General features: G+C 33.5%; 2 protein-coding genes across 2 annotated transcripts; one reads left to right on the top strand and one right to left on the bottom strand.

Moving 5' to 3' along the window:
* Nucleotides 1-3,906: 3,906 nt before the first annotated feature.
* On the bottom strand, nucleotides 3,907-16,574 carry LOC146927462 (dynamin-2A-like). The gene is made up of 22 exons (XM_085700723.1): nucleotides 16,116-16,574; nucleotides 15,972-16,022; nucleotides 15,745-15,865; nucleotides 15,557-15,649; nucleotides 14,899-14,960; nucleotides 14,670-14,787; nucleotides 14,188-14,530; nucleotides 13,524-13,671; nucleotides 12,861-12,962; nucleotides 12,646-12,765; nucleotides 11,290-11,373; nucleotides 10,983-11,110; nucleotides 9,414-9,498; nucleotides 9,118-9,262; nucleotides 7,594-7,670; nucleotides 7,144-7,200; nucleotides 6,478-6,622; nucleotides 6,226-6,380; nucleotides 5,641-5,754; nucleotides 5,476-5,543; nucleotides 5,012-5,181; nucleotides 3,907-4,556 (listed from the first exon to the last, which is right to left on the bottom strand). Exons 1-22 carry the CDS (start codon nucleotides 16,266-16,268, stop codon nucleotides 4,324-4,326), a joined length of 2,772 nt encoding a protein of 923 aa, XP_085556849.1. The 5' UTR covers nucleotides 16,269-16,574; the 3' UTR covers nucleotides 3,907-4,323.
* A 5,509-nt stretch (nucleotides 16,575-22,083) lies between these two features.
* Nucleotides 22,084-26,914, top strand: LOC146927461 (tropomyosin). The gene is made up of 12 exons (XM_085700722.1): nucleotides 22,084-22,185; nucleotides 22,276-22,362; nucleotides 23,116-23,249; nucleotides 24,033-24,091; nucleotides 24,163-24,217; nucleotides 24,493-24,543; nucleotides 25,209-25,248; nucleotides 25,397-25,437; nucleotides 25,507-25,611; nucleotides 25,943-25,990; nucleotides 26,305-26,424; nucleotides 26,624-26,914. Exons 1-12 carry the CDS (start codon nucleotides 22,137-22,139, stop codon nucleotides 26,699-26,701), a joined length of 867 nt encoding a protein of 288 aa, XP_085556848.1. The 5' UTR covers nucleotides 22,084-22,136; the 3' UTR covers nucleotides 26,702-26,914.
* Nucleotides 26,915-27,758: the final 844 nt, after the last annotated feature.

Below are 27,758 nucleotides of genomic sequence, written 5' to 3'. Positions count from 1 at the left end.
TAACTAAAATCAGAAACTCATTTAAAAAAGATATACTCAGAAACCAATAAACAATCTTCGTAGAATTTACGTTCCTTGATTGCACATAGTAGCAAAATTCAACTTTTCAAAAACAAAACAAAAAATCTTATGTTATCTCATATCACAAGAAAGATATTAAGAAATGTAGAACTTAATTTTCCGATTAACAATTTGGCAAAAAAATGTTCTATAAAGCAACTTGATTTTTAAATTAAAGATTTGATAACAACTAATCCATAGACCAATATATAGACTGAGAATAAAAAAGTTATAATTGAGGATTTTAAAAAGACAGTTGTATCTTCTTGGCAAGTTTTACCTGAAAAATTAAGCTCAATAAACAAAGGAAAATTGTGCATGCGGTCTCTAAATTAATTTCAGGTAACGATTCGATCATTTATCTTTTTTTTCCTTTCTGATTTGGCCCTCTATGTTATAAAAATGTTAACACGATTATCAATTTTTACAAAAAAAAAATTGAAAACCCTAGATAATCATCCAAAAAAACTCAGATCTATATCGCTAAACCTAGAAAGTTATTCTTGTTACGCAACTACAGCCCACCAAACCCCCATATGCGATGAAAATGAGCAAAATAATACAGAAGCAAATGTTTAAAACAAAGGAAGGATGTTTACCACATATAAGAAAACCATTATAATACCCCAATTGAATGATTCCACAATTAGAACGAAGAGACTTTTGCTAAAACCACCAACGAATCAACCTCAATCTCCAAGGAGCAATCTGATTAAGACAAGATTATACGGATTAATGGGTGTGATGTTGTTTTAGAAAAGATTCAAGGGATTCAATATCATGATAGAGAAATTGTGGATTAGTGGTTGTGATTTAGGCAGATCTGGGTTTTAGAATGAGTGTCTAGGTTTTTGTTGAATATGAAGATGAATGTTATGACTTTTTTCGGTTTTTCTAATGAGTGTGTAACAGAAGAAAACCATTATAATACCCCAATCGAATGATTCCACAATTAGAACGAAGAGACTTTTGCTAAAACCACCAGCGAATCAACCTCAATCTCCAAGGAGCAATCTGATTAAGACAAGATTATACGGATTAATGGGTGTGATGTTGTTTTAGAAAAGATTCAAAGGATTCAGTATCATGATAGAGAAATGAGATTGTGGATTAGTGGTTGTGATTTAGGCAGATCTGGTTTTTTCTGTGTTTTAGAATGAGTGTTTAGGTTTTTGTTGAATATGAAGATGAATGTTATGACTTTTTCGGTTTTTGTAATGAGTGTGAAACAGATAATGTAAAGAAGGATAACGGTGTTAGTATTTTATAACAGAGTATAAAATGGTAAAAGAATATATAAAATACTAAATCGTTAGCTAAAATTAAGTTAAGGGATCACATGAACAATTCTCCCACAAATCAATCATATAAAAAGATCTAAAATAAAGTCAAATGTATCTTGCTAGTCAAGCCTTGATGAAAATCCATTGATAGATGATGACAGAGCATCATATGACATTTTTTGATATGTTTTTAGTACTTTTCTTTGCATTTGAAGGCAAATAAGTTGAGAGATAGAGGATTTGTTAATGTTTTGAGGAGCATATTGTATTGTTTTCAATCGAGTCGTTGTAATTCACTTTCATCCTGGATCATGCAACCTCATAGGTGTTTTGAGTTGTTTTAAAGTGAGAAATCATGTAAATCGACAAATCAAGACATCACGTGAAAGATCAAGGATATGAATATTGAAGTCAGTGGTTCTTAGAAGATTTTTTAAGACAATACAAAGTTAAAAAAATTCATTTCAAGTTATTAGGAGTTTTCAGACGAGAGAACGATCGAAAATGGGCAAAAAACGCAAGAATTCCCACATCCAGGGATGTCCTGGGCATGACTCACGCCTGACTGATGCCTGAGGCAGTGAGGCTACTGCCCTGGGCGTGGCTAGCGCCCTAGTGGGAAAGGCTAGCGCCGTTTGTTGGCAAATTTTGCCTGCAACTTGTTTTTCAAGTCGGGTCAGCGCAAAAAGCCTATTTTCTTCTCTTAAACCCTACCCAATCATTTTCTATAAATTGAGACTCTTGCTCTCATTATTATTCATTCAGAAACAATTGACGGTTGGAGGCAAGGGTCAAACATCAGAGCTTCAAGGCAGGATTCTTCCTTCTCTTGTTCTCTCTAAGGTATGTTTTTCTATGGTTTTATTGTGATGTATGTTGCCATGAGCAACTAACACTCTTGATTAGGGTTCTATGATGAAACCCTTCTTATTTGTTGGATATTATTAATAAAGTCTTTTATTCAGTTTATGTCTTACAATGTTCAGATTTAAATTAGACTCCTCTGTTCTTTAATGCTTTTTTCAATTGGTTAACTATGTGGGTAATCTTGAAGAATAATATGTAGGATTAAAGTATGCACTGACAACCTGAAATTATTCAGTTTCATTGGCTTTTCTAATTACCACCTTTTTGAACGCCCTAAGAAGTAAAGGGTTGAATTCCAGCTGTTTAATTACTCTCTTCTTTGGACAACGTAGTACTCAATTTAGGTTGGTCCTGCAATAGTTGTTGTGAGAAGCTTTGTGTGAGGTTATACGCTTGTTTCATTAAATCGTAAGTAGCATACATAATTGTTTAATGCCTTAAGGTTTTTATCCAACAAAGATGAAGGGGAGATTCAAAGGATTCCCTAATCACCATCAATCATCTGAATCAAAACCTTAATTATGCACTTAGCAGAGTAATTCAACCCTGCAATCTTATTCAAATTTAAGTAACTTTTACTGTTTAAAGTAAGTTTTATTAATTACTAAGTTGAACGACATTCCCTGTAGAGAACAATAAACTTACTACTTTATTACTTGTTACGATTTAGTACATTTGTCAATTTCGTCTATCAATAGACGATCAACATTCTTGAAATTTGATATTATCTCCAGTTATTGCAAATCGTCAGAAACTTAAATACGATAACTAACGTAAGAGATTGGACAACATACGACTGCACAAGTGTATAAGCAACTAGAAGAGATACTAGTGGACATATGAACAATAACTAAACATACAGTAACGACTGAAATCGAAAAGATGGATTGAAACTATCGATGACTACACTAGTTGTTTATGACACTAGATTTAAACCTTTCACGGATTCATCTGATTGACCTCCGACCGATGTGAGACTTATCAGAACACTCACAATTAAGCTTTAGTTGAAACACTCTTCTCCAAGATCATATTTATACACTGTAAATGAGTCAGGCCTGGTTTTTTCTTGTGAGAGAATTCTTCTTCATCCATCGGGGCAGATGAATTTGGATATATTTTTATCACAAAATCACCTCCTTACGTTTTACTTTCCTTTTATTTAAGTAAGCGCATAGAAGTGATTTTTCTCGTGATTTCTTCGTCCAATTTAGATTGACAATCATTTTCGACTTATTACAGATTCACCATTTTCTACTTATTGCAGATTCACCGTAATTTGTCACTTGTGAGGATATATCGTAACATTTAATTAAACTTATAAATTTACGAACATTATAACCATCAATCACTGGCAATTGTTAGTACGACCGTTACATGTAATATAAGTTTAACATGGTAAAATTTTAATAAATAATTTCAACATTAACATCAAATCACTAGTAAAAAAAAACATTTTTGACATAAAATTTTAATAATTTCAACAGAAAGCAGTCAATGGATAGAAAAATATATCCGTTAACAAATATTCAAATTGTTGGTCTTGTAAACTCGTCAAAAATGCTTTAAAACTTAATCCTTGTAAAGCAAAATACATGTGTTTCATCCAAAATCACAGGATGGCATAATCTGAAGTTGAAAAATAATACTCAAAGCATTAAAAAAAAATATTCTTATAGAAAGGAGGCAACAGAGATATAAAACATACTCATTATTAAAATACTTCAATTGTTAGTCTCATAAACCCATCAGAAATGGTGTGCTATCCAAATGATTATAAAGCAAATTACATCAGTAGCATCAAAAATTGAGTGCAAAATCCCAAAAAGAAACATTAAATGGTATGAAAGTAAAAAGAATATTGAATAGAAAAACATGATCAATCTTTTCAAGTCGAACTTGATACCATACTTCCGGAAAATGGGACAAGCCCAGAAAACATATATATACTAACAAACTAGTCGTCTTCTATATACACAAACCTTTTTCATCACCTAAATATCCTGGCAGGAACAAAGAATTGCGACGAGACCTTATCCTCAAAGGTATGAAATGGGACAGGAGCAATCGCACGCTCCAAAAATTCAACAAAACATGAAATGACGGCAATTTGTTAATATCTGTAACCAGAAGAACCTGGTGGAGCAGGTGGTAATCGGTTAGGAGTACGACGGCTGCCAGAGTTTGGGCCAGAGTTCAAGTCACCATTTTGTGCAGGATCACTATTATGTCGACTATGACCATTTGATCCAGATCTTGAACCACTACGGCTAACAGAGCCATTGCTAGCTGCATCAAAGGCAGTTCTCCAGTCATCACCTGGTCCGCTGCTTCTTGGGCTACTCTCTGCAAAACAAATGTAACCTAAGTACACAAAGTAGAAGAAGAAGAAGAAGAAGAAGAAACAGATAAAACAAAACGGAAAATTAATATTAATTGGAGAAGCATAAATCATTGCAGAATAAATTTAAGAAAATACTATCCAAGACGAATTCAGATTCATTGCCAGGTAATTAAGATAATAGAATAGTTACAAAGTGCAAATGGTGTTTGCTAAGCTAATCATAATAGAAAAGATTGAATTCTAAAACATTTATAGACTATTATCTATGCATGTAAGGGTAAAATTGTTCTCCAGAATATGACGAGAAAACAGTATCATGATTCTAGATTACTGTCATTAATCAAGGAAGATAATTTTGGGGACCTAAAAAGGAAATACCCTCGTCCATTAAAAGAATGCTGATAATTGAGTCATCCAGTGAATCTGTAAATGAGTACAAATAGTAGTTTACACACACCTGCATTCCCATTTGACCAATTAGAGGCAGCAGCAGCACGGTTGTCATGTATACTCAGTTGACGTGTCAGTTTGGAGAGAAGCGAAGATTGTTTCTGATAACGCTCTCTCCTGCGCTTTACATTTTGATCTTCTAGAAGCAGCTCCTCAATCTTAGCCGTGCTTTGACCACTAATAATGGAAGATATAAAAATGTTCAAAAGACCATACAGCATAACTTAATAGTCAATACTTATATAGTCAAGATTGAGAATTGAAATTGAGAGGTAAAAACAATTTATATGTAGATGATTTCCCCAAAAGAGGTTAATCAATTCAAGACAGAAATCAAACATTTTCAAAATCTTTTTGATAAACAATCCACATTCCTCTGAAAAATTCAGGACCAACTGACTAATTGCAAGGAAAAAAATCTAATGTACAGAGAACGAAAACAAATGCAAATGTGTAAACAGATTTCTGAACCTGACAGAGCTATATAATTGATTCAGCATGTCTTCCTTAGCTTTTTCAACTTGGCAAAGGACAACTGCCTGCCAACCATACAACCAGTAATTGCATTAAAAATTAACATTGTCAAAACAAAAAATAATTTATATAACATTGAATATGTTAAAAACTGAAGCTTACCTTTGGTACATTAGCAGCTAAACTGTTTAAAACTGCTTCAACATAGCCACGGACTTCCTGGGACATCCATCGGAGTTCTTCCTCGGGATCAGCAGGTCTTCGAGCCATTGTATCCTGAGTTAGGACAAGAAAATAAAATACTGCCAGTGTATAACCACAAATACAACATTACCGGTTATCGATTATTTATTTTATATTAATCATCTCTTTTTTGCAATTCCCATACTGTATTCCACACATTCACATAAGAAACTTCAGGAATGGACCTTTAAAATTAGACAGAACTTCTGCCAGCTGATGAGTTAGAGCAATCACCATCAGTATGACAACATCCTTGACATTTATATGCATAAAAATAATAAATTCCACATTTACGGAAAGTGTGACAAAAAAGAATACATTGAAGTATTTCCCATGACATTAATCTCTATCACTGATTAATTTATCATGGTTTGTATTAATTGTGGTTTGTTCGGAGGACTAACTTTAATTTATACTCATATAAGCCTAACAACACCCACCATAAAAAAATAAAAAATAAAAAAAATAACATGCATGAACAATGGTTTTAAGCCACCAACTCACCAAGGAACCATCAGAGAGGCTATGCCTCATCGCTGAGCCACCCTCAGATGAAAGCCTTATTTGTCCTCCCTTTGCTTGTATAACATTACTTATCTTATTAATCCACTCAGTCTTATCAGTTGCACTCTCGGCCTTCAAAACAACAGCACTGTGTGCTGCGAGAGAAAGATATTGTAAATAAAATGTTTTCAGGAATTTCTAAGAAATAAAAAATGGTGATTACTATTCATAGCTTCCAAAAGAAGAACTTACCTTTCAAAACAGTTTTATACGGGACTCTACTAGTAATTTTAAATACAAGGCTGACTTTGCTAGAGTCCGGTCCATTAGACTTTTTGTCCTTTGAGCTTTTTGGTGGAGGATCACTTTCATCTGGAACCTCTTCAATGTTACATTCCTGCATAATAATTTAAATTGTATGTATATCAAAGACTGCTGTGTGTATTCATATATGTCTAGTTTCTAACTCATTGACAATATAAAAACCTAAGCCAGCACCCATTGCAAAAATGCGAAACATCAGTGAACTACAAGTGAATGTTTAATTAGCAAAAGGCAAACAAAATATAACATAAGCTTTAAAGTTGAGTTCATACACCAGTAACAATAAGAAATGTGAAGGAACAATAACAAATTTGCAATGTAAAACATCCAAATTCAAAAAGAACACCAAAGTGATTTAACAATTAGATTATATAAGCATTTTCTTAAAGAAAAAAAGTTAACTTTGCCATTTTATCTTCAAAACAGAATTATAGATTGCTCCGTATCTAAATAATACAATGACCTCAACTCTCACGCAAACCAGATCCTTAACTCAGTAATTTTGATCACACGAGATATGAGATTAAAAGTTCAACAGCCACTGCAAAACGTTTTCATAAATGAACATATACACGAGTAATGAATCCTCCATACCTCTAATGTAATAACACCGCGAAAATGTCTGTCCTCTTGTTTTTTCGTGTACCCAAGCTGTGAAGTGAACGGTCAAAGTCAATACTAAGTATAGCAAATCATATTAAAAGCATATCCACACAACATAGATGCAACATAGGTTCAAAAATATGTTCAACAATTGGAAAGAACGGCAATTACAATTACCCATATTTACCAAACATCTATAAATATGATGCGCTTTTCAAAGAAAAAAATTAGGTTGTAATCTTTGAGAAGTTCTATTATTATTCTCAATTGGCTAGTGTTAACAAGCAAAACCATATTACTTGTCGCAACTATGAAGTATATTTGGGGTATACTCGGATTATCCTACGATGTCTTAATCCATATAGATAGGAGTTGGTTCTTCGCATTAATCTCATATTATACACAGATCCTTATCCATATTAAACCTCGAGAGTTACCAACCTTTCCTGTCTTTCCATTAAGCACAAACCATCGCCTGCTCCAACCATTAGTTTTTGCACTTTTCTTCAATAAAAAACCTGCAAGTAGTAAGGAACATATTTACATCATTAATAATTGAGATATAAACTTTGGCTAATTCTAACTTCCAAACATTGATGCACCATTACTGCAATACTGCAATGGAAACTAGGAAATGCTGTCAAATAAAAGACAAGTGATAAATAGAAGGTTTGCAATATTGGTTCAGTAAACCCATAAACATCAACCCCCAGAGCTAAGATCCTACAAAGAATGTGTCCCGCTATTCAAATAAAACACTAAAACCCCTACAGCAGACTGTCTGGGAATCCCCTACGAATAGGGTTTTCAACAAACTTGATAACAATAACAAACTCAGAAAGGGAGGGGAGAAAAAAATCAAACAAGAAAACAGAATAACATCCAACAAAAAGACAAAGATAAGACGAAGATATTAATTGTAACAACTCTGAACCACTCAATAATGCTCCAAGTCGGGGAAACACTAGTGGGATAGTTGGAAGAGTACTGGGTTGATTATCCTCTTAATAATAGTCTATTTTAGGATATTATGTTTTTGTTGGTGGCGATCTTGAATATTTGAAGAGAAAAAAACATATACTGATGCCTGATCAAGTGAAGTTTTTTGTGAACTCATTCAGTTCAAAAGGTTACTTCGTGAACAGACTAGGCAAGTAAAATTGACTGCCACATTATGTAGAAAAGTTCTCTTTAGATATTTCTACTGAATTTCTCAATTCCAAAGACCAGTTTGTATATATCGTTAAAATATATAATCGGCACCTCAAAATGAATTCATTTGTAACAAACTTGGTGGAATGATTTAATTTATATGCTCCATCTTGAGAAAGAGTGTGAAAAGTACACTCTGCATGTGTGTGTGTGTGAGATCAATCTTGCTGAGTTTTTCTCTCAAGTAAATCTTGTTTAATTTAATACAATATTTCATAATGCACTTATCACAAGTTGAAGAATTACAATCCAAAGGTTTGTACATAGTGAATTGTTGCATTTTTAGATTTATTTTTTGAATGCAAACAAAGCATTTGAGTTTAAAATTTTCAGAAAGTAAAATAAGTCAATCTGAACAATAACTTAACCATTCAGACTCATGATTGAGAAAGCCAGATATCTATTGAAAAGTTATGTCTTCAATCAAGTTACACCATTCTAAAATATAGCATATCAGTGAAACCATAAAATATCTTTTGAACCAAAAGTTGAAATAGTCACGTAGATAACAAAACAAAATTCATTACTTTCACAAAACTACTACCCAAACTAAAGCTATTCACATTCACAAATGAGACAATTAACAATAACTAAAGCCTTTCCCGCCAGATAGGTTTTGCTACATGGATCAAAAGACGCTATAACATCCATCAATTCTAGCATGTCATTAAGTAAAACAACTCAACAGAACACTAAATTAGAATGTATGAAACATTGACAACAATTTGTGCTAGCATACTGCACAGGACAAACCTGCTGTAATTTCTCCTTCAGGACCAGCAGACTTTAAACCAGAGCCTTCTTGCCCTTCTTTCTCTGCCTGACCTGACTTGTCCTTTTCCTTATCCTTATCATCCTTTAGTGATTTCATGCTTCCACCAGTTTGGGGACTTGTGGCCTAAAATCAGTCAACAATAAGCAGATTAAATACAACAAATAAATAAAAAGAAAATATTAGGGGAAAAAAATTAAACAAATAGTCGGCATTATACAAACAAACAATATATTTCATCAACTGAATTGTTCTGTTACAGGAAGACAACACCTACCCGGTTAAGTATAGATTGCTCTGCATCGTGTCCTTTTTTCGAAGACCGACCCTTCAACTCATCTTCTCGGCGTTGCCTTTCCATCCTAAATAAATAATAGTCATCGGATCAGATTACATCCTCACAAATATACAACTGGGAGACACCTAGAAAGTTGTTTGTATAAGCAAGGACTCAAAAATTGATAGTTAATAATTACACACAAACAGTTATTCTTAATGAGCATGTCAAAGCAAATAATTGTTTTAACTACACACAACAAAGCAACACATGATACCATATAGTAGAAATTATCAAGAGATTTTCTGCAAGGGAGTTTTAATTTTGCAAAACATCTTCAAATTGGCAAATTATTCAGAAAAGCTAAGCTCCAAATATGAATTGGTTATATAGTAGTGCATAAAAAAATGGAGAGGCCAGTTGACTATAAACATGAAGTGTAGATTCAAGGATTTAGTGTGCAACAAACTTTAATGTACTTGTGGGGACGAGTGATTGTACGATTTTAAGAAGTGTTCAGCACTTCCCAGTACCCACTGCAGTTATTAACTTCTGAGCTGACTTTTTGCTCAACTTAATTAGCTTGATATGGTTTTTTCTGTCTGGTACATGTTTTGCTGTGAATAGCCAACGATTTTGCATGAACCGGTTTGTAAAAGTACCGCGGGTTGGTACTCTTAAACCAGTTGCCAATTCCCTACAGAGTGTAGCGAATTATGTTGCTAACATTTTGTTATGAGGGAAGTAGTCGTGGGGGTTGGTATGCCATTAACATTTTGTTAGCTGGGGTGAACTTATTTTGGATTGTGTCACAGAGGACTCTCTTCACCTGAGGATTCATGGCTTGTAGTGGTTTCTTTTGATTAAAGCAATATTGCATTCCATTATTTATGGTGCCCTTTTGGCCTATTGCTTTAATTCAGTAATGGAGCCCTACCCTAACAGAAACAAAGGGAATATTCATGTTATAAAATCTGGAACATAAATGAACTTTGAGCTGCAAAGGAACAGTGGGAACTGGGAATTCAGGTGAAGCAATAAATGTGAACATAAGGAGATTTAAGAAATGCAAGGTAGGCTTGAAATAAAAGCCAGTTTGTTTAATATTAAAGAGGAAAAAACTGAGGTTGTTTAGAAGTAATTGATTTTTTACCTACTTTTTCGTAAAGTAAAAGATGTTTTTTTGTTTAATTATTAGAATCATAAACATAAACACGTACATAATACAATCTATAAATATAAACATGAACATTTTACTTTATAAGCTAATCAAAGTAGCTTCACCGAATAAGCAGAACCTGATTTTGTTTCTCAGATTCTGAAGTTTTTCAAATATGAAAAAATGATTTTGAAACAAATTTTCAAAATAAAGAAAAAATATTGCATCTAAAAGTGATGTTTAATGAAAATCCAAAACAAACTGCACTGAGCAGAAAAAGGAATGGATCAAGATCCTCCCCTATTTGGTCAAGATGATTTGTTCTCAACTTATCTTTCTCTTCGATAGGAACTGATTTTTTTCTGACAAAAATGAATAGTCACACGAGAAAACTAACAAGTCCAAATTACCTCCTTTGTACCAAGCGAATGAAGTGTTGTGGTGGCACAAAAGAACGCTCCATATCAACTAGTGCAACCACCATTTTCTTTGATTCATTCTTAAACCCTTCTAGTGCAGCAGTAGCAAGGGCCACAATCTTGAAAAAATTGGAAACAGTGTTAATTGAAAGAGAGACAAAGTTAACTTTCCACACAGTAATATACTTCAGAAGAAGAAAAAAAACCCAAGAAACATAAGCAATTAAAACATAGACTAACATAGCATACTGATTTAGGTAGCAAGTAGAAACTGGAAATCAGCAACTAAGTACCATACCTCTCTCTTGAAAGGTGGGTATCTTCCTAAACCAGGTGTAGCATTGGCAGCGGCCGATACAATATCCATCAGGACCCGATGTACCTACAGCATAAGGAAATAAGAACCTTCATCCGCAACAAGAGAAATAGATCGAACAAACAAGGAAAATTGCATAAAATGATCGATTGCCAACATTAACTGCATGCTATAAGTAAACTGTAAGACATTTGATTAGAAAGTTAAGTGTAAAGGTCGGAAGTCCTACTTAACATTAACTGCATGCTATAAGTAAACTGTAAGACATTTCAAGATAATCTCGTTCTACTTTATGTCGTACTTAGCATGCACAAAGTCCTTTTAACTAGCAGAGAATATAAGTTAAGTGTAGAGGTCGGAAGTTGGACAAATCCATTACCCCCAAACCCCCTTACCTCCCAATTAATCCTTCCTTCTTATATTCTCATGTCTCCCAAATCAAATTCCAACCTCCCACTATTCATTACCGTACACTTCAGTCATGCTCCAGATTTAACTAAATGAGCAATCCCATTATCTCCTATTTTGTCTTCCCCGTCTCGGTCTGTATATCCTTTTGCATACAATCCCTCTTAACTGTTGATATACTTCAGTAATAAGAGCCTATCAACTTTCTTTACAATGTGGTCGATTGAATTAGAATCATTAATTTACATATATGATGCTTTCAGAAGAATCTCAAAGTAACTCAAGAGATCCTATGTGAAGTACCCAAGTCCACGATATCACTAAAATGGATACTGATATTCACAAACCAAAATGGAAAACTAGGGAACTAGAAGACACAACTTCTTACAAGCTGTGGAGATACCCTCTGTCAATGGACTAAACTGCAAAAAAGGGAAAAAGGCAATGGCATTGAGCTGTGCTCCTTGGAAGAGGGTGATCAAGGACATCACAATAAAAGATAAAGCCAACTCTGAGAAAGAACCAACTTCTCTACTCAACCCCAAACCAATTGTTAATTCTTACATGGCTCTCCGAGCCTGTTACACCCCCTCATAAACTCCCTACAATTCCTTAATTAATTCCCATTTCCCACCCATTCCCCTTATGGCATGTGTCGCATTCTGCTATATTGCAGTCCATTTTGAGTGAATATTTTCAAGTTTCCCATCCTATCCTCCAATATATGTGAGACTAACATTTACACAATATTTTAAATAGGTAGAATGAATACAGCCAAAGGGAAGGATCAGGAATCAGGACAAAGTACATGGATATTAGATCCAGATATATTAATGTGAAGACTACGAAGGCATTAGAAAGAAGCTAAAAACCATTGAAACAAAAATAAAAAACAGAGACGTTCTCATTCTATATACAAAACAAAAATACCTCATCAACACAGAGACGTGATGGCTCTTTTGCAAGCTCTAGAACTCCTTTGATTAGTGATCTTAATCCCTTTTCAGGTGAAATGAGATATGGCTGATAACCATCGGCTTCTAACACAATCTGTTAATAGACAAAACGGTCACCAAGTGTAACAAAACCCCAAAAAATCCAACAAGCCACAATGCTATCCGCAAATCAGTAGGCTCAAAACTTACCCTCTTTACATTGTTGATATCAAAATGCCTATCTAGCGGTAATTGCTTCATTCTATCAGGAAATCTCCCCTCAAAGCAGGCAACAATTTTCCAACCCGTTCCCTGAAATATAGAATTATAGTAATTCAGGGGAGGAAAAAAGAGGCTCAAGCAAAAAAACATAAATCAATGAATCATTAGCATAATGTGAAAACCATTTCGCCACTAAATGCTGAAATTTCAGAATAAGTCAGTATTAGCTTAAACTGTTAAAATCCAACTTGAGTTGTACATGACATATGGAATTTGACTTTAAGTTAGGGTGTTTGCAGTGATTGGAAAGTTTTTTTGCCTTTTTATGCTACTTTTAACCAGAGCATCAGAACAAGAATTGTGAATATTTTAAATGTAAACTATTCAAATTCAAATTAGCTCCTTCTCATTTCCAAAGCCTCTAATACTTTAACTTCTGAAAATTAAATTCAATAATGTTTTTTGATGAATAGCAACTCTACAAATGCTAGGATATTGTTTCAAAAAAAAAAATGCTAGGATATATATCCAAAAAAAAAAGAAGCTATTATAATGACATGATACTAAGGAAATAAGAAATGGCACTCCAACCAATAAATGATATCGAAATTAATTCAAATTCAATTAAAGTATAAGATTGAGACAACATACCTCGCCTGAGGTAAGGTGTTGTAGGAACTTATCTTCAAACTCACGGCAAAGTTCCAAGGCTATAGCCCGAGTACCCTCTGAAGTGGTGACCAATGACTCACCAAGCCTTGCCAATTCATCCTGAACTACTTGAGACTTCCCTTGTAGCCTGAACAATATATCAGTTAAGATTCATATAATCCACTTTCTATAAAACAATCATTAAAGTATTGTTTGTGAATGTACAGAAATACTTTATACTTTATTTTGGCATTATCAATATTTGCTTGAATTCTCTATGGACTTCTGAGTTCCAACAGTTATGATCAAATCTTCTAAAAAATAACAAAAAATATCTGAGGTAAAAAAAAAAATGATGAAATGCACACCGGATAATCAAATGAGCGGTGTATAAAAAAGCACACATTAACTAAGAGGCTGCTAAAACAAGAATAAAACAAACAAATCATTTTTTATTTTTAAAGCAACCAGATCGTTAACAGTAAACAATTGTTTATATCACAAATCTTCAACAGTAAAACCAAAATGTTAGACTTGACATAAAATTCAAGAAAAAGACCCGTTGATTTATTGCCAAGTTCTTGAGTATCCACAATAAACAAGAACCAAGTAAAAATAATAATACTGGAAATCGAAATGTTATATTGTGCAGCATGAAAATTACCCAGAAAGGAGGTTAGGCACACGTAGCTTCATGCGATTTTGAATCTGCTGTGCCAGAGCATCCACCAAAGCTATCCTTCCAAGCTTACTTGGAGGGGCCCCTGTCAGTATGGACTTGAGGCTTTCACTCTCTGCTCTCCATGCAGTTTCTAAAGAATTTTCAGAACCAGAAGATCCAGACTGTGCCGTAGCTATTGAAACTGATTGACCGATTAATGCAACCCAGGGGATATCTTGTGCTTTTGTAGGACCCTTATTCAGTAGAAGTGCTTGAACTGCAGCTATTGCTTTTTGGTCTGATGCAGCTTGATCAATTTTACTAATAACACCAACAATTCTTGTACCTATGCAAATTTGTTTTTACCTTTTTAGTTAATTAATTCACAATGACAACTAAGGGAGAAAAGAACCGAGCAAATCATCCGGATCAAATGCTCACATGTTATACATAAAAACATTAATAACAAGAACAATGTGAATTACCTTCTCCATCGTATTCCTTTGCCAATCTAAGGGCCCGAGAGGAAGCAATTTCAGGTGCTTGAGCTGCTGGTACAATAACTACCAAAATGGCATCATTATGCTCCGCATATTCACTAACCTATACAAAAGCAAAAGGAAATATTACCATAATTTCAAAACCATTCAATGATGATAACATCAAAAAAATTGGAATAAACAATAGGATAAGTAAATGAAGGCCAACACTTACTGTTGATTCATCCATGATGCGCTGATCCAACCCAGGTAAATCAACCAACATGAGAGGTGGTGCTGGGAGGATAAGATGTAAAAAATTATGTTAGCAAAAAAAAAAAAAAAAATCTAGTACCAGAATCCACAAACATTACTAGATCTGTCTATCCAATGAAATGATTCAATATCTATATAGAATAAAAATATATATTTCACTCTTACAGGGTTCAATCAAATACAGGGAACTATCATAAATGATCTAGCCTCATAATATACAAGTTACAAAAAGCACATACAAAATGGTTTTTTGGGAGCTACAAAAATTTCAAGACTAACTATTTTTTAGAAGCACACTCCAATTTTATCGGATGACTACTATATTTTCAAGAAACACAACAAAAAAGTGGCGATCCAAAAATAAATTACTTTCCTAAATAAATCTGTTTTGTTCTATTCGATCCAATCTAATTGACTAATTGTATAAATCAAAGACATTAAGGTAACAAAATCAATTACTATGAAGCACCAACACCAGACAGGACAAGACACTGGTAATAATTAGAGAAAAATGACAAAATTGAATGTAATCAGATGTGTAGGTGCCGTGTAAGACACGCCTTCAATCATAGATGTTGGTGGTTCAGAGATCAATTATCACTCATTCATATACAAACCTGTATTTGTGCGTAACTTCAATTTTATCTCATCTCGAGCTTTGGCAGAGGAAGCCTTGCTCAACCTATCCTGCAACGAATGTCTTAAAGCACCTGCACAAAAACAAAACAAATCACATAAATACATACACTATTAACTGAATCCATAACAAAAAAACCGCGAAAATGCACAGATCAGATTAACTAACTTGCTGAAACTGGCTGATTCTTATTATCAATCTGCAATATAATTGTTTTGCTATTCAACGATGTGTCTCGTTGCAGATCAATCACAATTGGAGCTCTCGTAGCTCCATTTTCACCAGTAGGCTGAAGAAATCAAAAATTTCACTTGTCACTTTTCACACTTCCACTTTCAATTCAATTTCACTTCAATTTCAAAATTGAGATCGTAGAATTTCAAATCCTAACTTACCAAAACTGGATGTCCGATTAAACTGTTCAACACCGCTGATTTACCAGAACCCTACCAAATCCAAATCAAAATCAAAATCAAAATCGATATTCAAATCAAAATCAAAACCGCAAAAATTGAACAAAATTGATTGCGGAAGCTTACGACGTTGCCGAGAGCGACGACGTTGAGAAAAGTGGAAGGTCTTCTAGAAGTTCTAGAAGAATTGGAAGTTTCGTCGATATCTTCATCGGCGAGAAGCGCCGAAGCTTGACGCATGGAATCAGCGAGCTCCGATAACTCTTCGATCGCCGCCATGGAAGATCAGAAAATCGATGGATCGATGGAAAAACGGTTATATAGAGAGAGAAAGCGTTGAAATAGGGATCGATCGAAACGGAAACCCTAAACCAGAAAGGTACGATCGATCTGAAACAGAAACCAGATCTCTGAGTTTCTCTCTCTAGTTCTGTTTCTCGCTCTAAAAAATTTTAAGAAATGGTGGACTTGTGTTCTAACTAGTGATTTGAATATTGTGATGATTTGGAAAATTCAAAAAAGTAACCTCTCTCTCTCTCTCTATTTCTATGCTTCTTCGTTCTCTCTCTTTCTTTCTATCTCTATGAGAGCTTTCAGCGTTTTTGAAACGTTTATCTCAGTTCAGTGCTGTGTCATTTTTATTTTGGATCAATCTAATTTTGTTTCTTCAGTTTAATTGATGATTAATTAATAATTGATAATTGTTCACTCTTAGTCTATTTTTTTTTTTTTTGAGGGAACTCTTAGTCTATTTATGTTTTGAGTTTAATTTATTTGTTGATGATTAAACAATTCAAAACTTATATACAAGGACGACGGTGTTTAATAAACATTTAATTTAGCTCAGTTGTCAATTTAATCTTTGATAAAAAAAAAATCATGTAAGTTTCGTAAATGTAGCTCAGTTGTTAGCTATTAGAGATATCGGAGGTTGGAGTTTGAATCTCGAATTTTCGATTTCTTCACATTTTTAAAAATGCATGATCCAGTCACTAAGCTACTTGAAACAAAAAAAATCATGTTCTGCAGTACAAATTCTTGTATCATTCACTATGGTAAAGTGACTAATTTGTCAATGAACTAATTTAGATTTATTTTTTATCGAGGATTAAATTAGTCAGCAATACAAATTTTTCTGTCATTCACTATGGTAAAGTGACTAATTTGTCAATGGACTAATTTAGATTTATTTTTTATCGAGGATTAAATTGGTCAGCAAAAAATTGTAAAGAACTAAATTGAGTATTTATTTTTAATCTTCTTTTTATCAAATAGTCTAATGATTGACACCATGTTTAAATGCAAAGGGGTGGAGTTTGAATTTCAAACTCTAACCCTTGCATATTATTGTCCTTGAAGCTAGTAAGTTTGCGTTTACAAAACCACATTTAGTTTATTTATTTTTAATGACCGACTATTTTATTTTATTTTTCAGAATTAAAACTAAATTCACCGCCCAATGTTTGGTCTTACTCGTTAATCGTTATAGATGCCCAACAATGATGTTAAGTTGCAACGCGTCTTTGATTTTCAAATTGCAAAGGAGCCACTTTTTTGTTTTGAAACAAGGTTTCAATTTGCAAGGAGCCACCTAAGTCCAATTTATTTCTTACTTTTTTTTTGGTTAAGTTTTAGTCTAATTTCACGTCATTTTTTAATATAGAATCTAATTTCACTCTTCGATTATATCATAATGTGTCGAATCAAAATAACTATTATCATGGATGAATTTAAAAATTTCGATTTAATAGAGACACGAACGAATAAATTTAAAGTGTTTATTCCAAAATCATACCAATGCATATCTTTTTGGATTATCATGGATAGATTCATAAATTTCAATTAGTGGATTCAGAAATTTCGATTAGTGTTAAAATAATGATCTAATTATACCTCAACAAAAATTGAAAACCTGAAAATTTGAAGACACATAAATATCTTTTTTTAATTCAAAACCAAAAAAACTCATGAGTGCTCTCTTAGGATTTTCTGAAGGAAACCAAAAAAATCTCATAGAGGAAGAAGATAAGAATGAGTGAAGTACAAAAAAAAAAAATCAAAAGAGGAGATCATATTTTTTTTTCAATCGGTAATGTGCATGATGATGTCATGCAAGAAGACATGAGTAATACAAGAAGTTGTCGTGATAGCTTATCAAGCGTTAACCGTACGAGGAGAGTGGGTGTACCGAACTATGAAATCGTCAGAGATCTTACTCTTATCGATGAAGATTTTGACATGTTTTAAGGGATAAGGGTCGAGGGAGAAGATGTTCGGAAGACTAGAATGGCATATTTTATCTTTTCAGAAATAGAATAAGTGAGACTTTAGTGGCCTTTGAAATAATGATTAATTGCCAAATTGATGGGTAGAAGAATTGGTTTCAAGGTGCTAGAAAATAGGATGAGATAGATGTGGCTATGATTATTGTTGATACTTTATGCACCAAGATGATCATTATCGTGCTTAGATGATGGATGTGGTTAATTTATGATCATTGTCTCCTTGTGCGAGAATGGAGTTTGGTTTTAATCCTGCTGCTGATACCATTGAAAAGATTGTTGTTTAGGTCAGATTTTCTATATGTTGCAATGAACACTATGATGCCAAGGTACTGTGTTTGATTGTGATAGAATCAAAAGAATCATTACAGTATACAAGAATGTTCTGATGTATGAATAAGGCAAATATGCGAGGACGTGTGTTGAATTTGACTTGACAAAGCCTCTTCTAGCTTTGTTCACAATCAAAGGTCGCCAACATTGTTTGGAGTCCTTCTACCCAAAAAAGAATTGTGTTGGGTAAGAGAATTTCCTAGTTTTTCCTTTAATATGGAAGATTTGGCCATTACAAGAAAGGGTGTTATGAGAAATATATCGATAATTAAGGAGGTGATGATGCTAACATGAGCGCGGAGAATGAAAAAAGAGGTAGAAGTGTTCCATATGAGTCTTGGATGGATGTTTAAATCTAGTATAGGCCAGGGAGGATAAGGGAGAGAAAAGATTCAGGCAACAGTGGAAGCGAGGAGAAGACATCGAAGATTGGTAACGAAAAAGCAAAATTTTAGAGCATGATATTTGCTTTATTGAGTAAAGATATTCCTAACATAAACGTTGCACAAATCGTGGAAGAGGTTTTTGTTGATTATGTAGTTAAAATTGGAAAAAATACGGATATGGGGGATTTCAATTATGAAATTCGTGTATCGTAATAAATAAGATTTACATAGGTCAAATAAAGGAAAGAACATTATTAAGGTTATATGAGAAACATATGCAACTAATAATGGTAATGAACTGCTAGCAAATGAGATTTTAGCAGACAAGAAAACCACACGACAGTTGCAACATAACAGGGATCACAATGATGTGGCATTATACACATCTTTCAATCCTAACCAAAACGATCGCCTTTGGATGAAACAAATTGGCCAGCCTGAAAAGCAACATCAATTTGACTGCCAAAAGATTGTAAGGCCCAATGTATCCATACCTCGTAATATTGGTGATACACCCTCTTCTCCATATGTTATATGTAATGTGAATGGTACTAGCCCTAATGGGGAGACAAAGGTGTTTATGGATGATGCAAGTGGACAATATTCATATATGAAGGAAGTTAAAGAGACTCATGGCACGAAGGACCAGAGAGTTGTAAAGGAGTCATTGTCCATTAATTAATTTCTTACGATGAGTGATAACCACAAAAATGTTGGTTATTACATTTGAATTATCCCCATAAGTTAACGATGTCTTGAGTGATTGCATGACCTAACTAATCTAATTTGTATCTAATTATGATTTTATACATTTATTTAGTTGTAGTTGTTATTTAGTCATTTGAAACTATTGATGCTTGTTATGATTGGTTTTATAGACAAATTGCGTGATTAATGTGAAGTTGTACAAAGATGCAACACTGAAATCAGAAGATGCATCGTTGTGAGACTTCGATGTGCGTTGTACAATGGTACGAATGTGGGAACTTCAATGGAGAAGCTTGAGGTCGAAGTTTATGATTGGTAGTACGAGGAAGGATAAGGAACATGTTGATTCTTAAATGGATAAGACAAGGAGAGCTGCACATGGGAAATTACCAAAGGGCAAAACTTGGGTAGGGACAAGACTTGTATTATAAAAATTTCTTCTCTTATCTATATTTTTGTGTTTAATCTCATCATGAATCAAACCCATTTTGTGGTTAAGACATAACGAGGTTATGCTAATGTTTCCATAAGTTTAGTTTGTTGCACATTTAAGCCTCTTTTATACAAATTGTATTAACTTTAATTATTAGAGTAGAACTTGATCACTTTTACATTTATTACTGAATTCACTGGGCTCAGAAAAGGATGAGAATGGAACTCTTTGTTTAACATGAGTTACGTTTTTAAGCTTCGAAAACATAAAGATGTTGAAAGGTTGTTTGAATGTCTATCTAGATTTTTTGTCATAGGAAAAAGACTTAACCTTTCTAAGGAAAATGTTTGAGATTTGACTTAATAATGTTGCATGGTTGACCTGGTAGTTGCGATCCTCGGAAGAGTAGTACCCCCGCGTTAACCATAATGGTTTTGCTGGAAAACCCTCAACGCTACTTGGTCTTCAAAAAGCTACATGATGCAACTCTCTACATCTTTGTAAATCTATTTTCATAACTGATTCATTGTTCTAAACTAGTAACCACAATGTCATTTGAAATCCTTTAAGTATTATGTTGTTTTCTCAACTTTTATTGTTTTTAACTTTTGTTACTTTGAATGATTTACTTTATTTTTGTGCAAACAAGTTTACAAATTTAAAAGCTTCAAACAACTACATCGCCTCAGTCCTTATGAGTTTGATCTTTTTATACTATTAGTCAAAACAAGGTATACTTACACTAGTAAGACCGTGAAAATATAGTAGTATTTTTAGTACTATCAATGAATTACATTAATAAGATTTTAATTTGAAATTGTCGTGGATAAGTGTGTGGAGCCTTTTATAGGTATTGTAAACAATAATAGATACGCCAAAACCAAATATTGTTGTTATTACGGATGCTAAGACCGACCCATACAATCCAAGAAGAACTTTTTAGTTATCATGCATACTTGCAAAAATTAGTCGAATAGGGTTGCGCACTATAAGCTGCATTGTTTGGCTAATAGGCAATAGTTTCACTATAAATATTCCATTCATACATTGTAACTGACACATCCAATCAATCAAACAAGTTTATTTTTCGCAATTTACCCCTTTATTTTTCTGATTTTATTGATGCATTTATTAGTGTAACTCTAAAAACTAAAAAGCAATTGTACCCAACGCTCGACTAGAGTAGTTAGAGAACCCACAACTAGGGAAAAAAGTTCACATCTCAGTGTTAATCGTCTTAATCAAGAGAATCACAATTGAGGATCACATATGTCTCAATTATTGAGTCATAAAAATGGGAGGTGGCATCATATTATAGTTTTGAATCGAAGCTTGAAAACTATGTGTGTTTGTCTTGTATTAGTAATTGTATGGACCAAATCGAAAAATATAAGATAGATCAAATGATCAAATTAACCAAGACAAAACACATATACGAGGATCAAATTGTCTTGAAAAGTTGGTATCAGACCCATAATCGGCTAATCCTTTGAAAACAATATACCAACTGACCCAACACATACAAGGATCAAATTTGCATTGAGAAAATCCGAACATGAGAACTTTTGTTTTATGTCTTTTTCTTTCAAAGGAGGATCAATATAATGTCCTCCCTTTTTCTCTTATGATTTGAACACGAGAACTTGAGAAGAGCATAATCCAAAATCTTATAACACTCGTTAATACACTTTTTTGTCACACTTTTTCCTTTGTCAAAACTTGGTATCCAACCCATAATCGACTAATTTGATATGATCCATGTTAATTTAATCGAATAAATCGAGTGCATTAGAAATTGTGTATTAGAGTGTGCCACTAGCGCTCCTCACTCTTGAAAGATGATATACCAGCCTTTTTTTTTTTTTTTTTTTTTTAAAAAATATTAACCCCAACTTGAAACGGCACCTAACAGAGGATCTATAAATACCCCTTTCCCTCCAAAATATCATTTTGACATAAACATTTCAAACCGAGCGAGAAACGAAACGAATCAACGATTTCGAAGATGGAAGAATATTTGCAATACATGAAGACTTTACGCTCTCACATGAACGGTACGCACCTTCCAATTCTTCAATCCTTTCACACTTCAGACCTAATTTCACATCTAAATCTGAATTCGAATTCTGAAAAACTGATTTCAGATGCGGAGGATCAAGCCGCAAAGATTTCCGCTGAAGAACAAATGCAGATGACGAACATCCGCACTTTAGAAATCGACATCCATTCAGGTTTCGTCTCAAATCCGCGTTCAATTTTGGTGTTTATAGTCTAAGAAATGAAACAATCAAAATTTGTGGTTATTTCGTAGATTTTGATTCTCATACATCACAATCTCTTGCTATCATATGCTGCGGTTCAGTTTTTCTTCAAATTAGCGTTGTGTTTAATTTCATTTCCACGGATCCAAACACTGTCTATTGTCTATGAACTGAAACAAACACATTTGCTAAATATATTTTACGAAATTTCTCGCTATTACATGCAGTGGTTTAGTTTTCATTCATAATTGCGTTGTTTTAATGTAATTTTCATCGATCCGAACTGTCTGTAGTCTAAGAAGTGAAACAATCAAATTTTTTTATAGAATTAGTAGATTTGGAATCTCATACATTAAATATTTTCACTATCATATGCTGCGGTTTAGTTTTTCTTCGGATTCACATTGCGTTTTAGTGTAATTTTCATTGATCCAAACATAGTCAATTTTAGTTGAAGAACTGAAACAATCAAAATTGCTATAGTATTCTTAGATTTGGAATCTCATACATCAAAATTTCTCATTATCAAATACAACCGTTTAGTTTTTGTTCCGATTCACGTTGTGTTTTAATGTCATTTTCTTGGATCTGAACACTGTCTGTAGTCTAAGAAGTGAAACAATCAAAATTTTGTAAATATATGGAAGTGGAACCTCAGATTGTAATTATCTGTAAATTTTCGATCTGGTACTTTTAAAAAAATTATAATATTATTATATGCAGCGAAATCTGAAATTGCGCAAGTGGTTGAGGATACGGAAAAGATGAATAAGTCGAAGGTTGAGATTTGCTCAAAGATATTTGAAAACCAGAAAAAGCTTGCTTCGTTGGATTCTGATACATCCAGACTTACACAGGTAAAAAGGATTGTGTCCTTTGATATTGTTAAAGTTGATTCCATTTGCAATGTGAAACTGAAGCAATGGTGAATCTAATTTTTATAACCAAACTTGGTTTTTGATTTTTATTGTGTAATCAACGGCCCTTTCCAGCGGAATGCATGATATATTCGATTTCATCAGTTAGTGTTATGGTATTTGAGCAGACATAAATAGTTATTATATCATAAACACTTAGGTATGGTAAGTTATTTGTGCTCTCCATACTGAAAAACAATTTACATTCTTAATGTAAAAATAGAATTTGAGGTGGATGTGAAGAAAAGAGATATGTTGTATTGGGACTAAAAATAGCTTGTGAGCATATTATAAGCAAAAAATTTGTTTTTTCAACTATTACATAAATGCTTATATTATGACTTAAGAGATAAGTGCAAATAAACTTGCATGTATAGTCATGTGCTATTACACTAAACACATCAACCTGTAGTACAAACTAACATGTAACAGCTAGAAATTGATGACTGTAACAATATATTTTTAAAACTAATTGATTAATTATTGTCTTTGATTTGACTTTCGAATTAAGTGTAAAGTCCGGAGTCAATTTGGTAGCAAATTTTTTTTATAACTCTTTACGGGGCTTTGGGATTGATTATGAAGAGTTTGGAGCTTATTTCTTGTTTTGATATTTGCCTTGATAATGATGAAATAAAAGAAAAGAAAAGCCAGGAGAGGAAAAAAAAATCTGATGCCTTGTTATGCGTTTTTGATGTTGTTCATGAATATTTCTTCCCATAGACTATGGAGCTTATTCGGCAAGAGAAAGTTGGATTATCTGCTAAACTATCAGACAGGAGGTAAATGAGGATACTGAGTGAGTGTCTTGAACATTTTATGGTTATCCATCTAAATTGATTTTCATTTTCAGAGCCTACTATAGCAAGATTGCAGAGGACATGAGGGCCAAATTCCAAAAGCAGCAGGTTTGCTCTTATTATTGGATTTGATATGAATGGTGCATAGTTTGTTACCTTTGGAGCGGCAGGCTCGATGCATGAAATAATAGACACCTGGAAACAAATGTTGACATCAAAAGGTGAATTTATCAGGGAAATATTACCATTTGAAATACATGGTCAGCATGGAAAATTGGTTTCACTGTTTTTCACTCAGATAGTCGACATTACTGATTAAGACCCTCAATGTTTTAATTTGTTCTTTCACTGAGTTCGTTGCAACTAATAGAAATCTTTGGCAGGAATGGATCAGAACTAAGAAGATTGGCATGGAACTGAAAGAGCATGAGTTTGTATGCCTTTTCCTTATTCATACAAATATATTGAGATCCTTATTTAGGACTCTGGATTATTATTATTTTTTGTTTTGACAGCAACCATAATTTTATTAGGAAATAGAAATCAGAGTTACTGCAGCATTAGTGTCAGACCCCAACCAAGTCCTTGGACCAACATGTTTTGACAAACTAATTAGGCTATAAGAAACAGAATTTAAACTATGCTTAACAAAGACAATATTTGCTATGTCCAGCTCTGACATAAGCTCTTTGCAGTATTGAATGATATGATCAATAGAAGACAACTGATTTAGAATGATATGAAACAATAGTGACAGTGTTCCAATTTAGAGTTTTAACCATCTGCAATCCCTCTAACCCCCAATGCTTCAGCAAGTACAGGGTCTGTTTCAATCGATTCTTTCGGGTATGCTGAGAGAGAAACTGAGTTGAATTGATCACCATTAAAATCTATTGCGTCCAACTCCTAAAAAATATCGAGTGGACTTTAAGCGGTTAGATCTCCCACACAAGGACATCATGTGAAGTCCACACATGAGAGAATCCAAATATTGACCGAGATAAAATAAAGAAAAAGAAAATTTCCTCCAATTGTCAGATCTTATTTACCATCTTTACTGAAAAGTCACTGCTAGTTACTTATATGTTGATTTATGCAGGTCAACGATAAAGTAGATGAGAAAAGAAGTGAAGCTGAAGGCATGGCTAAACACTGAATTGACAGTCCATATTTTTTGTTTTTTGATATTAAGCTTCTGGTTACAATTTACAAGTTTTTTATATTTCAAAGCCGTTTTATGAAACTAAATTGATGTCCAAACATTCGTATAATAAACTTATCTTGCAGGGAGGACTAGTGCTGATGATAACTGTGCCATAGATAACCTGGTATTTTACCTTTTTCATCAATCTGTTCTTCACAAAGTTGGAATCTGGTAATTTATCTTTGTCTGACAGGGGAGTGATGCAAAGAACAACTTAATCACTGAGTTGGATTCAGCTAAAGCAAGGCTTGATGAGATTCTTGTTATGAAATCCAAGGTTCTCATGGACATTAACAAGGTACTTAATTGCATCCTTTTTAGACTGTCAATTATTCATTACTCAAGTTATTGGTTGCTATTCATTACTCAAGTTATTGGTTGCTACAATTTTTTTTTCCATTTCATCTGTATTTTCTGAATTACATGCTGGAATGTGTGCATTGGGCATCCTATTTACCATAATCAAGGTTGAACACTGCATTTAAAGTGAAAGCAGAATATTTTAAGCATCTAAAATAATTGTCTTCAGAATGGGGAACTTTGAATTTGATTTATATATTATGTTAATATTGTTGTTTATGGTCTTTATGCTTTCTTTGCATCTTAATATTGTTTCTTTTTCATTCTAGATAAAACTTGCTATTGAGGATGTCAAGTGCAGAGAAAATGAGTTTAAGGTTTGTAATTCAATAGTTCTGCAGTAATTTTAGAATTGTGTGACTGTCATGCACATATATATAGAGAGATGGAGAATACATTTTCATCTCTCTCTATCTCTCTCTCTCTCCCTCCCTCCCTCCCTCCCTCTCTCTCTCTCTCTCTCTCTCTCTCTCTCTCACACACACACACACACACTCAAAAACACAGATATTTCTATATATTGATTTAGCTTTTCTCTTAACTGGAAACAATCAGTAATTTTGTGTCTTTTATTAAGTGATTTAGATTATCTTTAACTTATTTAATTCTTTGTTCCAAATGAATGATCTAGCCTGAGCTAAAAGCAGCTGATATAACCGCTCTTGAAGAGGAATATAATGCTCTTTTGTCTGACAAAGCTGGAGAAACCGAATACTTGCAGTCTATGGAGAAACAAGTAGGGAAACTCAAGGTAAAATAGATTTAGTCCAATGAAATTTTTTACACTTAAAGTAATTATCAACAAAATAGGTATAACATGTATGTAAATGCAGACAACAAATATAAATAATCAAGTTGCAATATTTTACTGATTTTCTATCCTATGTGAAAGTCGAACACATGTTTTAGTTTTCCCCTGCAATCATGGATATATGCTTCTGATTTTACAGGAGATCAATCAAGTTATAAAATGTGCTTGTGGTGAGGAATACAAAGTTGCATTGAATACACAGTTGCAGTGTACTTGAACACGAAAACTTCTGGAGGCTGCAAATTCAGTTGTTCATGCTGATCTTGGTTAAGATAAGAATTAATAGATTTCAATGGTTCCTTGGATTCTGATTGTATTTTTCATTCAATACACGGATTTAAACTGACTCCTAGGCCAAGATGCTGGAGTTCATATCAACTCTAGTGCAGAAAACAAATGAACTAGATAGTATCTACAGCTTCCCTATTATTCAAAGTCCGTACATAGGCAATATCCGATTTTGTATTTTCCTATCAATATACAAAACCTGGATTTATCGCAAATCAAATTTAATCAAAATCTATTGCCTTTTGTGAGCCTTGGTTAGCACATCAACTCTCATGCGGAAGAGAATTGAGCTGATTACTGTCCATTACGTTGTTAAAAGAACTTTGCCTGGCCTAACCTACTTCCATGCCTATACTTCGCAACTTTCAAACCCTTTTTACTTAATGAGGAATTAATTTTGCCAAACTGGACTCTCTTTAAAGTAAAGTACATCTCAATGGAAAAAAAAAGGGTTCATACTAACATATTTTTGTAATCATGGATGTGTGATATCAAATGATTGATTTATTCATTAAAATTACTATTTTAAATGGATTCTCGGGTTAAGTTAAACCCTATTTACTAGCTACCACTGTATCACATAAAACAACATCGGTGTCTCTGAGCTATATCACAATAAGTTGTGACCTACTAAGAAAGTCACAAGCAAGATTTCTTTAAAACGGTTATCGTATTTTTTTTTCTTCTTCTAGTGACCGGTATATACTCAAATATCCCCCCTCAAAAAATAAATAATACTCAAATAAACTCATGCAAGGAGAGAATGTGGTGACCTGGGTTTGAACATGAGATTCCACGTAAATTAAATCATCTCCTTGGTTTAGTATTCTTCAAAAGTATTTTGTGACTCTAGTTTCGACAAGGTATTTTGTGACTCTAGTTTCGACAAGGTTCTCTGACTAGTTTCTTGGAAACTCCCATCTTATAATGTGATCAAACTTAATGTGGATAAGAGTTTTATTGGTAACACAAGTTGTTTTGGTTAT

The sequence above is a fragment of the Medicago sativa genome, chromosome 4 (genome assembly GCF_051527215.1).
Source record: "Medicago sativa cultivar Bolivia chromosome 4, Bolivia_mono, whole genome shotgun sequence".
In the NCBI taxonomy this organism is placed as follows: Eukaryota; Viridiplantae; Streptophyta; class Magnoliopsida; order Fabales; family Fabaceae; genus Medicago; species Medicago sativa.
Note: the sequence above shows the minus strand (reverse complement) of the source record. Positions and strands in the feature narration are given on the sequence as shown.

Bases quoted from the DNA above. Each gene is read 5' to 3' on its own strand.
- LOC146927462 (XM_085700723.1), bottom strand. From the start codon at position 16,268: ATGGCGGCGATCGAAGAGTTATCGGAGCTCGCTGATTCCATGCGTCAA. The intron at 6,381-6,477 runs GTAAGTTCTTCT...TTTCTCTCGCAG, and splicing joins GTATAAAACTGTTTTGAAAG to CACACAGTGCTGTTGTTTTG. The intron at 4,557-5,011 runs GTGTGTGTAAAC...TTTGTTTTGCAG, and splicing joins TTGGTCAAATGGGAATGCAG to AGAGTAGCCCAAGAAGCAGC.
- LOC146927461 (XM_085700722.1), top strand. From the start codon at position 22,137: ATGGAAGAATATTTGCAATACATGAAGACTTTACGCTCTCACATGAAC. The intron at 23,250-24,032 runs GTAAAAAGGATT...TTCTTCCCATAG, and splicing joins ATACATCCAGACTTACACAG to ACTATGGAGCTTATTCGGCA. The intron at 24,092-24,162 runs GTAAATGAGGAT...TTTCATTTTCAG, and splicing joins GCTAAACTATCAGACAGGAG to AGCCTACTATAGCAAGATTG.